Genomic DNA, 16,501 nt, shown 5'->3' with positions numbered 1-16,501 from the left:
TCCAGTACATTGGAAAAATAATTTACTACAGAATTTGTTCCAATGGCTTGAAATTCTTCAGAAATCACTGAAACTTACAATGATCTGCTGCGTAGATTGAGCTTTGATTTACATACCCATTTTTTACTGAAAGTTTGAATTAGAATTATTTTTAAGAGACTGTCTGTAGATGGCTCATTTGAGAGAATTGTTTCCTACTCTTAATTTTCTCTGGCTAATACTGGACCTGAACAATTCCCTTTGTACACCAGGAATATTTTACAAGATACACACCAAATTCAAGGAGGAAAGAGAGCAACTTTGCAAAGTAAAATAAAGAGCCATATTTTTGAAAAAAATCCAAGATAAAAGCACAACTAAGGATATAAGAGAAACCTTTGGCTGAAAATACCAAAACAGCAAAGCTTGTTTTCAAATACAACTGCTGTTCTAGATAAAGAAAACTAAAGTTTGATTTTTTTTATTATAACTGTACACAGTGCTTAGCATAAGTGGCCCCAACCCCTGATTTGAGGCCTTTAGGGACTACCGGAATACAATACTAAATAATAAGTAAAAATAATTTAGATAAATAAAGTTCTATATTATCAAACAAGAACCATTAAGAAAATCACGGTTCACAGTATTTCATTTTACTATATTCAAGATTGAAATTTTTAAACTTGAATGTTTTAAGCTTATTGACCCATGCCTGAAAATTCTGGCCTAAATATAATGACAGTTTTCAGAGTAGCAGCCGTGTTAGTCTGTATTCGCAAAAAGAAAAGGACTACTTGTGGCACCTTAGAGACTAACAAATTTATCTGATGAAGTGAGCTGTAGCTCACAAAAGCTTATGCTCAAATAAATTTGTTAGTCTCTAAGGTGCCACAAGTACGCCTTTTCTTTTTGTCCTAAATATGTTTCTTAAAAATAACCATAATGATGTTATGTGATGAACAGACCAAAAAAGGTAGAAGAGAGAAATAAAGATCTTTAAAATAGTCTTTTGGCTCTTTACTTCCTGTAATCAACCAGTTTTCAGACCTGTGAATAGTTAAAATTGAGTAGTTCTTGCAATTCAAGGATAACACTGATTAATTAGAACAGAAAGTGAAAAGTTTTAATCAATCCTAAAGACAGTTTTTCTTTTTCTCACCCTCTTGACAATATACCTTCTATACTGTTCATTTTCTTTAAAAAACATTCATATTCTTGTCCAGTCACATAAACCTCTCTCAGTGAGCATTGTTTTGGGAGGAGTGGGTGGCAGGCAGGGGGCACAGGATGTTGAGAGAACAGATAGGATGTCAGGTAAAGATGGAATGCTGTGCCCTCTCTAACCAGCTGAAGACTCTGCATGATTGTTTTCTTACAAATAATACCTGTGGGTGTTGAAACTGTTCAGGGAATCTATCAAACACACTCTTTCACTTTGCTGTTGTAACTATTAAATTTATTCTCATTTCAAAAAAGAGTCATAGGCAATAATAGCTGTAGGTGGTTGAGTAATTTAAAGAAAATGTGTCAAACCTACTTTCACTGCCTTTAGCAGTAGAATTCTGTAATTACTTTCAAAGTTATAAAATGCAATAATTTCTTTACAATATAATGAAAAAGTTCTAAACTGTTTTTTTATCTTAAAGATTTTAAATAAGTGCAAGTGAAATGATTAATCTGAAGAGCAGACTGAAGACTTGTGCAGAATTTAGTTTAGCTCACAGTAAAAGAACTATGTTAATGCTACATATATTCAGTGCATAGGCTACACATTGTAAAAATAGTTGCATCAACATGCATAGGAGGAAATCACATTCTCTCCATGCATGATTTTAATATATATCTACAACTAATCCCAGTGCAATCATATTAGTGCAAAACAATATAGATTTGGAAGAAAGTAAGGATGACTCCCTCTTCTCCTTCAGCAAAAGAGTAATTTAATTTATTTCTCTTAATTATTTCTCTTATTCCAAGCTTAAGTATATTACCATGTTGACAACTTTCACAATTTTATTATAAGTCTTGTGATATTTAGTATGTTTTCTTAAAGTCCTAGCTCCTGGAGTCATGTGTTCACATGAGAATTTTGGCTGTCATTTAAAAAAGAAAATAGTTTCTATCCTTCGTGATTGTGGAGAAAAGCTTGAAAACATGAATCCTAAAGGCTCAAGGCCCAGAAAGCAAATAAAAAGAACCAAAAATATATTGTTTGGGGAAAAAAATCATTATTTTGGGGGTTTAACTCATGAGTTTTGAATACTTCGAGTTGAGAATACTGTGTACAGTATTCACAGGGTGGTATATGAAATATGAAGTATGTATTGTGTACATTCTATTTCAAGTTACTATAACCCATCTAGAAGTAACTATTTCTGATTATTTGTTCATCACATCATTGCCATGGATATGGGAGAGAGAATATCAAAAGAAAAATTTATCAAGACTGGCAACCTCCTGTCCCCAAAATTGTTGAACATAAATCTGTCAGCTAATGCCTGCAGACAGGTAGCCTTGCAAGCTAAAGTCCTGGATCCTGCAACCAGATCCATGCACCTGCATCTGTGCAGAGACACACTGATTTCAAACAGGTGCAGGGGTACGCCTGCTCCAATCCAACTGCAGGACTAGAAACTTAATGGGATGTGGCACACCCTCTTTCCTCCTATAACTGTTACCAAATAATCCTACAGTCCAATTTGGATGTATTTGATTGAGGACGGGGAAACCCAGTATATTAGAATTATGAATTAAATTTTTCAAGAAGTCACCAGTGATGCATATCCAAATGAGAGTGGCCCACTCCACCAGTTTTTAATGGCTGAATACAATAATTGCCATCTCCCATCTGTACTGGATTTAAGAGGTCACAACCCCTTCCTTCCCTATTGATAGCCTAAATTTTGACTAATTTATCTAAATGTCTACCATGAACTACTTGTCTGGCAAGCAAGCCTAAATGTTGCCATCTTGTGTGGATACCAGGACGGAAAAAACAAAGCAATAGTATAATCTAGAGTTCTTGGCAAAAAGTAATTCAGAAATGACTAAGACTATGTGCACCTAGCTGCTTACCCACATTTTCACACAGACACTTGAACTCACTTATCAACCATTACTCATATAAAAAAATATTAACAATGGAAAAAAACTTAGGAGATAATTTCAGGATGGTGGTTGGGAACTATTGTAGGGCAGAAGGAGCAAGAGGCATGACCACTACAGTTTTCTTAGCCACTATAGGGTTCTGAGGGTCAATATAAGAGCTGGTTTTAAATGCCACACATATCCAGTGGTATTGCTACAGTCCCCTCCTGAATTTCACAAGGTATATTGATTTTAATAAGGGAATATGGTCCAACAGAATATATTACCTCACTCACCTTGTCCCTCTAATATCCTGGGACAGACACGGCTACAAAATTACTGAAAGTAATAAAGGAAATCACTTAATGAGACCTCCTCCTATTATACATGCTCTGCCTGAAATTAGCCTATTCAATATAAAGAAATTCTCACTACCCAAATTCTCAGTAATTTCAGTCACTTGGGTGTTTTGTTTTTTTGTTTTGTCTCTGAACTCAGTGAAATCATTTTTTAGGCTTCTAAACTTCATAAAATCATCAAAATCCAGGTTCACTGGGCACAAACATTGATTACAGGGCTTTAAAAATACATTTATGAAAAACGTATGGTTTCCTAAAATAGCCATGGAGAATGAGACCCTTTTCAGATCTAAATTTGGCTTTAATTATCCTAAACATAATAGAAAATAGTCTCTCATTTTCTATAATATGTTGCATCAATTAAGAGTCAACACTTATTTTAAAAAGGAGAAAAATCCAGTAAAATATATTAAAAATATTTTTTCCACAAAATAACTTCACAGAGACAATTTTCTAAAAATGTATAAATTATGAAAAATCAAAATAAGCTATTTATGTTTTCATAATAGGTAAATTAAAAGATAATCCTCGGTACAGATCTGAACCATCACAGTATGAATTTATTGTTATTACAGAGCATTGGTTTTCTCTCCTTACAGGAGTCAAATCAAATAATTGTAGTGTTATAAATATTTTAAAGTAGCTTGTAATAGCAAAAGTTACTTTAAAGGTATATTGTTTTAAGTCTATTAAAATACTATTTGAGAAAAATATTTCACATATTATAAATTATTTAAAGGAAAAAAGGCAGTAGTATCTTATATTCCCCTGATCTAACCATACGTGCACACATACCACTAACTGATGGAAAATAGAGCTTTCAATATCAATGCTTATTTCATCTCTGTAGCTTTTCCTTTTGGAATAATTACCTATGCACAAACTCTAGATGGCAACATTGCACTTACTGTACTTCTAAGACAAAATGTCACAGCCAGTCCCTACATATCCTCTTTATCAACATTTTATGTGCCACAGATCTATAGCCTCTTATTATAAGTGTAATGAAGCAGAAGTTATTGAAGCATTTTATTGATTGCTCAGATCACAAGTTTACTGTCATACTGAATTGGCACCTTACTTGCAGAAGCAAACTGCTGACACCTTTTTAAAAAAGTGACAACTGCATCTATTTCATGACCAGAAATCCATTTTCATCTCTATCAAGACAAGAATGCAATTTTCACTTCATTTAACTGATGTTAGGCCTGCTCAAGGCATGACACTTAGAAGAAGACACAAGTTTAAGGTTCTTAAAATACTTCTAGTAACTAGAATGCAGCTTGGTTGTGGGGAAAATTTCAATCACTCAAATCTATAAACAACTCAACATTTGAAGAATCACTTATCAAAACTATCAAGATACTAATTTTCTTTTTCAATTTCAGAATTACTGAAATGCTATTCTTATATTATTTTAATAAGAAACTATGCTGAAATATTACAGCTATAGTATGATATATTGCCGTTCAGCAAAAAAAGTTTACTTTTAACAGAGGAGTGTTACATGAATGGCCCCCTCAAATGGATGGGAGACCTATTTTTTTTATATATGACATACAGATAATGAAATAAAAATACTTAACACCACTGCAATGATATGAGTCAGTACTGTGTACAATTAAGCAAGTAGAGTGTACAGAAAAGACAGAACATTTTTGTTTAAGAAAATCATTTTTACATTATTTAAATACAGTTTTTGACATTTAATTTATGTTAAGAATATTATTTTTAAAATGCCACAAAAATCTACTACTATTGTACTGGATTTGGTGACGTTTTGAATGGAAATCAACTGTTAATCATTTTAGTGGAACAGTTACTATTCTTTTAATAGTATCTAAATTACTGTAATGCCAACCTTAGGCCAGGATGCAATGTAATTTTTTTTTGAATAGCACTGAAGTGCAGAGTATATTTTAAAGTGTAAACTTTTGACAGAATTGTGTGGTGATGTGTGCATAAAATTATATGCAAAATACGTGGATTACACAAAAAATAGTAAACAAAAATAGTATTAATGCATCAGTTTCCTCCAACAAAAAATCCCAGGAAAAAGATTTCCCCATAACAGCTGATTTATGTGACATTTATAATGGAAAAGTCCTGGTCCTGTGGATCCGTTATGAAGTAATTAAAGCCACTGCAACTGATATTTTAGGATACAAAGCCACACTGAAGTCAGTGAAAACTTGTCTAGTAGTCATACTATGAATGTCTATTACTGAATATAATCAAGGAGAGTTATGAAAGGTAGCTAGAATGCATGCACAATAGAGAACTTTAGGTTCCAATATCTAAGTAAGTAGTTTCAAATTAAATGTTGTTTTTAAAAAAATTAAAATGTAGTGTTAGTTCTCTTCTTATAGTTGCAATATTTTTGTTTAAATTTAGTACTGTTTTATAGCTCTATACAACAAAGTGGTTGAAACCACAAGAATTATGGGGGCTGTTAGTGCAGCTCAGAATCAAAAATTGTAAATCTGATTAGATAAAATACTAGAAAATTACATCTGGACTAATAATTTATATACCAGCACTGATGTATTATAGAAAGGCTCACAGACTTTTAACCATAGGAGCACTTGTCAATACTAGCATATTTAAAATGGTGGGTGGTAAGATCATTCTATTCTTTTAGTCTCTCTTGTTTTTCCTTCAGTATTTTGCATACAAGAACTCATTACTTTTAATGCAACATAATTTGCATTGGTTTACATAACTAATTTCTATCACTCTAATTTCGGAGAGAATGAGTTTAGGAACGACACAGCATAAACAATCCCCGCACACCCCCACTGCTGCCCCACACCTACATAAAGAAATCTCAGCAGTTTTGTTAACAGTTTTTTAAGCATATGATAGAAATATACAGCACTGTAGGTGAGTTTCTGAATAAAGTATTATAAAAGTATTTTTCTAGAATCTCACAGAGTAAAGTTATAAAACATGCTCATCAATACTTTTAGGGCTTTTTAGGTCAACTAGTGATTTTCAAATGGAGCGTCAGGAATCTCATAATTTGGCATCACTTCAGCTTATTCTTCAGTTTCTCTGTCATAATATATTTTGTGTTTGTTTACTGACAGAGCAATAGATGATTTATTTTGTGATTGTCAATGAAGAAAATGTTTAAAAATCATTAATATCATTTTAAAAGGTATTTCAGTCTTCTGTTTTGGTCTCTGTTTAGCTGTGCTAGGCCTGTGAATGACAGCTTCCCTGCTTGAAGCATACAGAAAGCACAGCCTTCCTCATTCACTGACAGCACTATGGCCTTTTCACACGTTCTCTCCACAGCAGTGTTTGTCCCCAAACATTGGAACCCAGCACAATGGCATTCCTGCTTCAACACCCCCACCAACAGTACAACTACATATCAAGAATGCTAATGAGATGGTACAGCCCCCATGGTTGAAAGTGTTACCTACATTTCATACTAACATGTTTATATGATTCTTATTGTTACTAATGAATTTAAGCTCTTGCATAGCTCTGAACAATTTCATTTTGGAGATGTCTCTGTTTTAAGAACATATATGTTTTAAATACAAGCTACAGAAGCCATACATGATATTTGAAAACATATATAGACACACACAAACACACACAAATATATATTACATATATAATACACAAATGTTAAATGCTAGGTCTATTTAAGTATCTCAGGATTTTTGACAAACTGGGAGAGCATTTTTAAAGTCACATATCATTATAGTTACAACTCCATCATGTGAAAATTAATTACAGAATAATGCTGTCTGTAGTTCTGGATAGTTATTGTATTTATTTTTTATCTAGAAAGTTGTGTATTTTGAAATCACATTCTCTGAGGCTGATAAAATTTCAAGATTTTACTGAAGTCCACAGGACATTACAACTTAATACAACTACAATACTCGGGACTCTACACAAACGAAAAACAAACAACAAGCTATTGTGATGTACAGATGTGTTATTTTCTTTTCTCTTGAGTTCAGAGACATTTGAACCCTTCTCCAGCCACAAGTATCCTCTTAGTTTTATCTGATTATAATATAGTAAATAAGCAAGGTTAAGATACATAACTAACATAAAGCTAGGAAATGGAGTCAAATATCCCCTCGGTTTTAACTGCTTTACTGCACCCTACATCATTCTTAACGAATGGCACTCAAAATCTATCAAATCTCCTCATAAAGGTGATACAGGGGGCACAGGAGAATGATAAGAGTTTCTCCTTTTGACCTGTGGACTGAGAATTTTAATGGCATACTATAGGGCAGGAAGCAACAAGCTAATAATAGGCAGTCCACTGTGCAGCCTTTTGGGTCAACCAATGTGTATTATTTGTAATCCAGTAGGTGCATAACAATACAAGTTGACTGAAATTTAAATTTAAAACTACTTACGTTTTAGTGAAAGTGGCTCAGAATTATATTGCTATTGAGCTACTAATACTTCCAAGAGCTATTTAATCTCATTATTTCAACAAAGCAGGTTGTCCCAGCAGAGTATTACCAGATCAAAGGGGTTTTCCATAATTTTTCTTCATTTGTTCTTTATTTATTTAAATAAAAGATAGCGTAAAACACAAATATAACACAAATCTCAAAATAACAGAGATAAATAACAGAGATAAATAAATTGTTCTTTCTGAATCCAGGTGAATTTGTTTTCAAAGGTGGTTTCAAACTTTTATTAAAGTGTTATTTTTCTGCTATTTAAACTCTTTTCAAACCCATACTTTCGGGCAACACCAGAGAAATGATTAATCTAAGTTAAATTACTGGAAATTCATTATATTTTCTTTACAGGAGCACAAAAAGCAACCGACGTAAGTCTTTCACATCATTTTTATTATAGGCCACTTTGTAATTCAGTCCCTCCCAAAAATGCTGACCATTTGTGGAGGGTTAATTTATTTTGCAGATTAATATAACTGTTAAATATTTTAATGAATCATATTTGATAGATTTTCATGTGTATTTTCTAAAAAGATTCAGTAATTATTTTCTTATCAGTTAGGACACTGAACTGTAATATTTTGCTTTTCTGTACCATTCATAAGAGCCAGCATTATCTTATAGGTGAGAAACATCAATAGAAAATTTAAACATGATCATTGTATTTTTTTTTTTTTTTTACTATTCTGCTAAAATGAGTCATCCAACAAGCCGATGTTTAGCCTTTCTGCCTGTTTCTATTTTCTGGATTTCTTGTTGTTGACACCATTAGCTCAAGATAGGAACAGTCTCTTCCAAAGTCAATGCTCATTTCTCTTTATGGATCTGACAGCAGGAGGTGCTGTATAAACAGTGAGACTGACACCCCATTTCCACCTCCCCTCTCCCTTTCCACACAGACTGATAGCATAATCTGGTTGATGCATTCATTCTTAACTCTGGGGCCTCAGATCACTTTTGAATCTGAGTTTCCTAGATGGCGGTTCAATGTATAATTATTACTTTTCCTGGCAAATCTGCATACTTGCTATTTTCATAAATCATTCAACTAACTTTTAAACATTTGATTACTTTCATATTTATAAATCAAAAGATGTCAGACCTAGTTATTCTTAACAAGCCTAGAAATTCTATTTTTTATTCAAGTTAATTAAAATACAATATCTTTAGACTAAAAAGTCATAAGTATATCTGCATATCACTACACAAGTATATAAATATGCAGATAAAGCAAACATACTAACTAGGTCTCATAGTCAAACTATAACAAATCAAGTAATACATCCTATAATCTACTGTTACTTATGCAAATAAAAATGTATTTCTGATATATTTAACTGTGCATGAATTGTCAATAAAAGCCTATTGTCTATCCTAAAGATAGCAAGTTCATTTTATTTTTGAGAATGTAACTCCAGTTATGTTTATCTATTTTTTACTCAAAAATATTTCAACTATGGCCTTTACTTTGATTAGCCTTGTGTGAAGAAATACGAGACAATTTTTAATATTCAATGTGCAGAACAAGCTTTTAATTTTCCTATGCAAAATGATTGCCTTTACAGGATTTCCACATAAGGAATGTCTCAGTTATGCACAGTGTGCAGCAAGAAAAGATGAGACATATGACATCCCACACCGAAAGACAGATACAATTAGCTCCATTATTGTTGGCTTTGAGAATATAGGAGAAGCATTTCCCTAACGGGCACTGGAGCTCATGCAATACTTATCTCACTTCTTTATGACACAGTGCCAATCATTGCCTTTACACAACTAGTGCATTTTAAAATGAAAACAAAACAAAAAAAGAAGCAGACTTTTAAAGAGTGGGACAAACTCACCTGTTTGCAATAGTTTTTTGCAGACTTTAATCGTTGGTGTAAGGCCAAAAGAACTCCATGGATATACATCTTTGCTCCTGAGGGGCTGAAACCTTCTCCCTTAGAGACCCAAACAGGTCCATGCAAAGGTGTGATGGAATTTTGCAGGCATTTGTCAAGCGGAGGAACTATACAAGAAAAAAAGGGAAAATACATTCTTTTGACCCAACTGAAAACACACAGCCTGAAATGCAGCTCCAACATCAGAACTAACTCTTAACATCTATTATTTATATCTGACCTGGGTTAAGTCTTGGAAAAGCAACTCCTGCATTACTAGTGGCCACCATGAAGGATGTATTTATATTGAGACACCCCCCATGTAAGACTCACAAGCTTTGTGAGCACACCTGAATAGTTCTGAAGTGTGCCTAACTAGCTGTACAGAGTGTCATGGTGTGCACTGATTGCCTTATCTTCTCATTTATCACAGATGAGTTGGAACCAACCTTGCTGAAATCTACTTGCATTGTCCTGATAAAACTGCAAGATCCATGTTGTTTCTATATATAGTTTCCTGTTGAGGAGCTTATATATACCTAACATATTATACCTCACGTTATTCATAAAATATAATCAACATGCTCATGAGCAATTTTACAATAACCTTTTCATTGCCACTGCTTAAGCAACCAACTTTAAACAAAAAAAACAAAACAAAACAAAAAACTGCTCAGTGTGGCTGTTTAAAAAATGAGGGGAAAAATCAAATGAAAAGATGTATACAAATGGACTCATGGCAATAACTCTACAAGATTTTTCTTGCTATTTTTGGAATGCAAAACCATTCTAAAAGGTTTAATACATTCTATTTTCAGGGACCTTATGCCAATATATGTGACAAACAAGGCAAGCACATTTTGGCTGCAGGCTTTATTTAGACACGTGCACTTGACAGATATTTTGGATTTTACTGAACTGTGTAAATAACAGAGACCTTTCTTATATATATAGTAAACTAACATGGCACTTGACTATTTAGGGATATAAAATATAAAAGACATTTCTGCTCTCTCTAGGTTCTGGAAGAAAATTGACAAATAAATAAATACAAATATAAAGCACACTTGTGAACACATGCAAATAAAAGGAAATACTTAGTTTTAGCTCTAGTCAGTCTGTGGTCATTTCAAAACCACATTGTGCATATATATGTGACATAATTATATGTCTGTAGTAACCTCACAGGCAGATGAATACTAAGGAAGGGCTGCATTCATAGTCAACAAAGACAATGAGTACATATCACTGGATACTTCACATATTTTATGCAGACCAGGAGGCTAGTATGACTTTCTGTAAATTGACTCACAATTGGACTCAAAAGCTGTTCAACTCAACTGCAAAACCGTGCAGAGCCTCTTTGGTGATCATTTTTGGCTGAACTGAGCCTTTAGTAAAGAAACTATCAGAAGACAGTTCCCACGTAGTTGGTCACTTTAAAGTAAACGTAGGGGACACAACACAGACTTAAGTTAACACTAGATGCAGAGAATAATAATTAGATGAGCATATGGTAGATTATTTACTTTTCTGAAAATAAATGTATTTTTAAGTGTACTCAGCACATCATGTGGGCAAAAACAGAAAGCCATAGAATTGTTGTTTGTTTATTTTTTTTATAGAGTATGTTACTTTAAAAGAAAATATACATTTTTATGATACTCTTAGATTGCCAAACAAGCCACATGGCTGAGACAAAGTCATATGACTTAAACAGTTTCACAGTATTGTTTTATCATCTGGTCACTAATCTTAGGCATCCTCTATTCATGCAATTCTCCATTCTCCAACACCGTAAGCCTCAAAATACTTTTTGACTGCTTCTTCAACAAATATCTCTGGACCTACTACTTCCATGCCTCATTCTATGCACATAATGCCCCAAGCTGGTCTGCAAGGCCACTACAATCTGCTTAATGAAACCTCTCCTGAAGTTCCAATTCTGCTATCATGTCTACAAGAAACTATGGCCCCTATTCAGCAAGGTAGATCAGCACATGCATAAATTAAAATATATGAGTAGTTTCATTTAAATCAGTGGGACTACTCATGGGCTTAAAGTTAAGCACATACTTAAGCACCTTGCTTAACCAGGACCTATAACATCAGGCTTGTAAGGTAATTTAGAAAATATAATATTTAAATGTAAAGTTATTAATTTAAAAAATAATACACACATTGTGTGTGTGTAAACTGGCATCAATGACAAAGACAAGAGAATGGGAGGCAATGTTATAAGATAAATGAGGCAAAGTAGAGACGGGAAAAAATCTGCAGGACCATAAAGGCATTAAAAAGAGCATCCTGACTCTATTGCAATCAATGGCAATATTCCCTTTGACCTAAATAGGGCAAGATTTCACCCAAGAGAGTTTAACTTGATGCTGTGGAGAAGGGCCTATGTCCACAGTCCCTGCATTTAAAACTAGTGATCATCTTAAAGGATAATACTGTAATAATTATACCCGCACATACTAGACTTATGGTAGCTGGCAAATACTTACTTAAGTTGAGACCCTAACAGAAGTTGGCCCTTCTCACATGGAGATGATGATGATTTTATATATAAACATATTTGCTTTATCAGGATGTGGTCATTCACTACTTCACTTGTTTGTTGTTCCCATTTCCCCTGTCCTCAATCTATCTGTTTTGTCTTTTTTGGTTTTTTAGAGTGTAAGCGCTTTGAGGTAGGGCTCATGTCTTATTTTGTGTTTGTATAGTTCCTAGAACATTCTGAGTGGCACCACAGAAATAATAATAAATAAAATAATAACAATATGATTTTATGTCAGGCATTTCATCAAAGGGGTGCCTAATAAAACATATTTGGGTCCAAATGCAGAACAGCATTCTTACTTAGGACAGTGCCTAAACACATGCTTAAAGTGAAACATGTACATTAAGTGCTTTCCTGAATCCAGACCTTATGGATTAATGTATTTAAAAATTTTAAAATTATTCTATATATGTATAAAATGTAGGGTATATCTCCTTGACATTTAGCTGCCAGACACCTCAGAGGAAATACAAATAATTTAAATAAATATGTAAAGCCAATGTGAAAATTCAATAAAACTAAAAATAAAAAATTAGATGTTCCCAGGGAATCAAGGATTTCCCAGAATTTCTGAAAAAACAGAGTCATATGACCCTGTTTAATAAAAAGAGATATAGCCTGTGACAAGCTCGCTTGCTGGCCGGCTGTTAAAAGTAGCTGGGCTTATCCTCGCCTATGACAGATCAGTCACCGCACCACTAATCCTGATTTGCTGGGACCCAGGTGGCTCAATTCAGTTATCAGACTCAATAGGGGAAGAGTTGGGTGATTTCCATAAAGGGCTGGGAGAACTCAGTTGGGGAGGGGAGCTACAGAAGGGAGGCTGTCTCCTGTGATTGGTCTGGAAGGGAAAGGGCAACATGAGAGGAGGCGGCTCATGTGGCTACTCCAGGAAAAGGTCAACACCTCCCCCCCCCCCACACACCTCCCCAGGAAATGGCTTGGAGATAGTCTGGGAATAAGACTAGGGGAAGGGCACCAGAGAAGAAGCCCTGAGGATCAGCAGCTCTGGCAGGAACCAGGCCTGCAGGGAGGAAGTCTGGAGGGTGAGCACTCTATGAGTGAGTGGGGCAGAAGGGTAGCCCAGGAGGAGTGGAAAATTATTTTATGTTGTTTGGATTAGAGACTGACACTTTACAGGGCCTCCCTGAGGGAAGGTAGGAGTGTTGTTGGAAATAAGAAGGAAACAGAGGTACAGCCACAGTTGCAGTGTGGCGTAATAGACCACGGGGAAGAGGTGCTACTACATGGCCGAAAAGAGTACTTGAAACAGCAGCATGTTTACAGTAAATTTCATTTTTGAAAAGTAATAACATATCTGACGATTTAAATTTTTAGTTTATAAAACAAGTGTTTTCCTGCTGCTGTGGAATTTGTCACAGAATTGTGTGGTAAAATCTAAGCTTTCATTTATAAACAACATTAAGGATTAAATCTTGGCCCCACTGAAATTCTGAAATTGACTTCAAAGGACCAGAATTTCACACAATGCTTTCATCCCTGTGGTTACAAAGAAAAAAATTCCAAATCTGAACTGAATGTAAACTGATGCCATGTTGTTTTTCTGAGTCCGCAAACAGACAAACTGTAAGAGGAGTGTGTGAAATGCCTCGTGTACTGCAACTAGATGTTAACTCTGAAGGCTAATTACAACATTATAAATATTAACTATTTCACTGCTGACAACTTTAACAGAAATATAGCACTAATGTGCTTATGCGTCGCTATTGAAGGTAGTAGTAGATACTGAGGGGACAGTAGTAGGGTAGCTGGCAGCTATCAAAAATTGCTGGAATGAGGAAGCCCCCAGTACCAAGGTAACACCTGATTCTTGGATACTAAATTCCGAAAACACCTTCTACATCTTCCTGAAAACAAAAATCCTCCACTATTCTTTTCCGATGTGTCAAAAATGTCTGCTCCCCCCCGGACAACTTCTACAATGAAATATTGTATCACCAATGTAAAATCTGTAGTGCAACAGAATTGGAAAATTAGGGGCAGAGTAAAACAAAACAGGGTAGTTCATCAGCACGTAAACTATCAAAGCTCTATTGGCTTCAATGGAGATGCAACAATTTACTCAAGTTGAGATTCTGGCCCAATAATTTCATATCAAAATAAAAAACACAGTACATACTGTACTAATTGTATTACTCATTTTCATAAACATTTATTCTGACCAGATATTCCTTGCCAAGATTCTTTTTGCAAAAGAAACAAGCTTTTGAGCTACACGGAGCTCTTCTTCAGGTCTGTGTACCTTGAAAGCTTGTCTCTTTCGCCAACAGAAGTTGATCCAGTAAAAGATATTACCGCATTCATCTTCTCTCTCTAATATCCTGGGACCAACATGGCTATAACAACACTACAAACTGGCCAAGATTGACTTTTTAACTATTTTCTCTCTAGATTTTCATCCTTATACAAGCATGTATTTTTCCATGTTTTAAAAGTAATAACTTTATTTATTTCTCTACTGAAATAAAAGAAAATATTCCAGAGCAGGGGTGGGCAAACACATCTGGCCCGTCAGACCATTTTATCCAGCCCTCAACTCCCGCTGGGGAGCAGGGTGAGGATTTTGCCCTGTTACGGCGCTCCAGCTGGGGAGTGGGGTTGGGGGCTTGCCCAACTCCACACAGCTCCCAGGAAGCAGCGGGCATGACCCCCTTCTGGCTTGACCCCTTCTGGTTCCTAGGTAGTACGCAGAGGCGTGGCCAGGCAGCTCTAGATGCCATCCCACCTGCAGGCGCTGCTCCCTCAGCTCCCATTGGCTGTGATTCCCAGCCAATGAGAGCTGCAGGGGTGGCATCTGCAAACAGAACAGCGTGCAGAGCCACCTGGCCACACCTTGGAGCCGGAGTGGGGACATGCTTCTGGGAACTGCTAGTTGTAAGCGCCGCCTTGAGCCTGCACCCCTCATCCACGCCCTGTGCCCCAATCCCCTGCCAGCCCTGATCCCCCTCCCGCCCTCTGAATCCCTCACTCCCAGCCTAGAGCCCCCTCTTGTACCCCAAGCCCCTCTTCCCCAGCCCCAACCCAGAGCCTGCATCCCCAGCCAGAGCCCTTACCCCTCTCCTATGCCCCAATAGCCTACCCCAGCTCTGATTCCCCTCCCGCCCTCCAAACTCATTGGTCCCAACCTAGAGCGCCCTCCTGCATCCCAAACTCCTCATCCCTGGCCCCACCCCAGAGCCAGCTTCCCCAGGAGGAACCCTCACACCCCTCCCCTGTATCCCTGTCCCAGTCCTGATCCTCCTCCTGCCCTCCGAACCCCTCAGTCCCAGCCTGGAGCCTCCACTTACACCCCCAAAAAGGTCCATTACCAGATGTCTGTTTCCCCATCCCCATCCCAGAGCCCTCACCCCACTGTACCCCAACCCGGAGCCTGCACCCTGAACTCCTCATGTCTGGCCACACACCCAGCTGGAGCCTTCACCCCCTCCTGTACCCCATCCCCAATTTTGTGAGCATTCATGGCCTGCCAAACAATTTCCATACCCCGATGTAGCCCTCAGGCCAAAAAGTCTGCCCACTCCTCTGTTCCAGCGGCACTAAAGAGCAACCATAAAAGTACAAAAAGAAATCTCTGTGCAATATAGTTTATATGGGAAGCGGGGAAGAAATTTGGAACAATTAAGTGTTTTATGAATATGCCAGAAGAAGATTGTACCTACATCAAAACAAACAAATAAATAAAAATTCTTTAGAATCATCAGTATTGGTGCTATTGAGCTTCTGGTTTATGAAGGTTCTATCAGGAATTGTTAGCTTTATAGCTGAAAAATTCATCACTGGTCAAAGATCCTTTCAAAAATGGTATGACATAACATACATTGTCTAGCTATACAAAAGGAGGAAAGGAGACACTTGATATGGATTTAATCAGGCTGCAATTTTATTATTTGATGTCTGGGACTACCCAGCAGATAAAAATGTACAGTGTATGCAACTCCAAGTTTATTCAAATAACTACGTGGAGCTTCTACCAGTCCCCCATTTTCCATCCAGGTCCCCCCCCTCGTAGGAGGGTTAAGGTGGGCTATAAGAAAGGGGGATTGGCTCCTTGCCGTACCAATCATAGGAGTCCCCAACACACTCACCCCAGTCCGTTCCTTTAACCAGCACCTCCTTTTAAGTCCTTTATCAGGCCATCAATTTGGTCACTGGATGCCTTCC

The 16,501-nt window shown here is 36.3% G+C and overlaps 1 protein-coding gene across 1 annotated transcript in view; it reads right to left on the bottom strand.

Moving 5' to 3' along the window:
- DCDC1 (doublecortin domain containing 1) overlaps positions 1 to 16,501 on the bottom strand; it is a 421,814-nt gene that overhangs the window by 314,762 nt on the left and 90,551 nt on the right. Inside the window, 1 exon segment of the mRNA XM_043516908.1 lies at positions 9,718 to 9,884. Coding sequence (XP_043372843.1) covers positions 9,718 to 9,884 — 167 coding nt within the window.

This window comes from Dermochelys coriacea, chromosome 6 (genome assembly GCF_009764565.3).
Source record: "Dermochelys coriacea isolate rDerCor1 chromosome 6, rDerCor1.pri.v4, whole genome shotgun sequence".
Classification (NCBI taxonomy): domain Eukaryota; kingdom Metazoa; phylum Chordata; order Testudines; family Dermochelyidae; genus Dermochelys; species Dermochelys coriacea.
The sequence above is the reverse complement of the archived record's forward strand: the minus strand, read 5'-3'. Positions and strand labels throughout refer to the sequence as shown.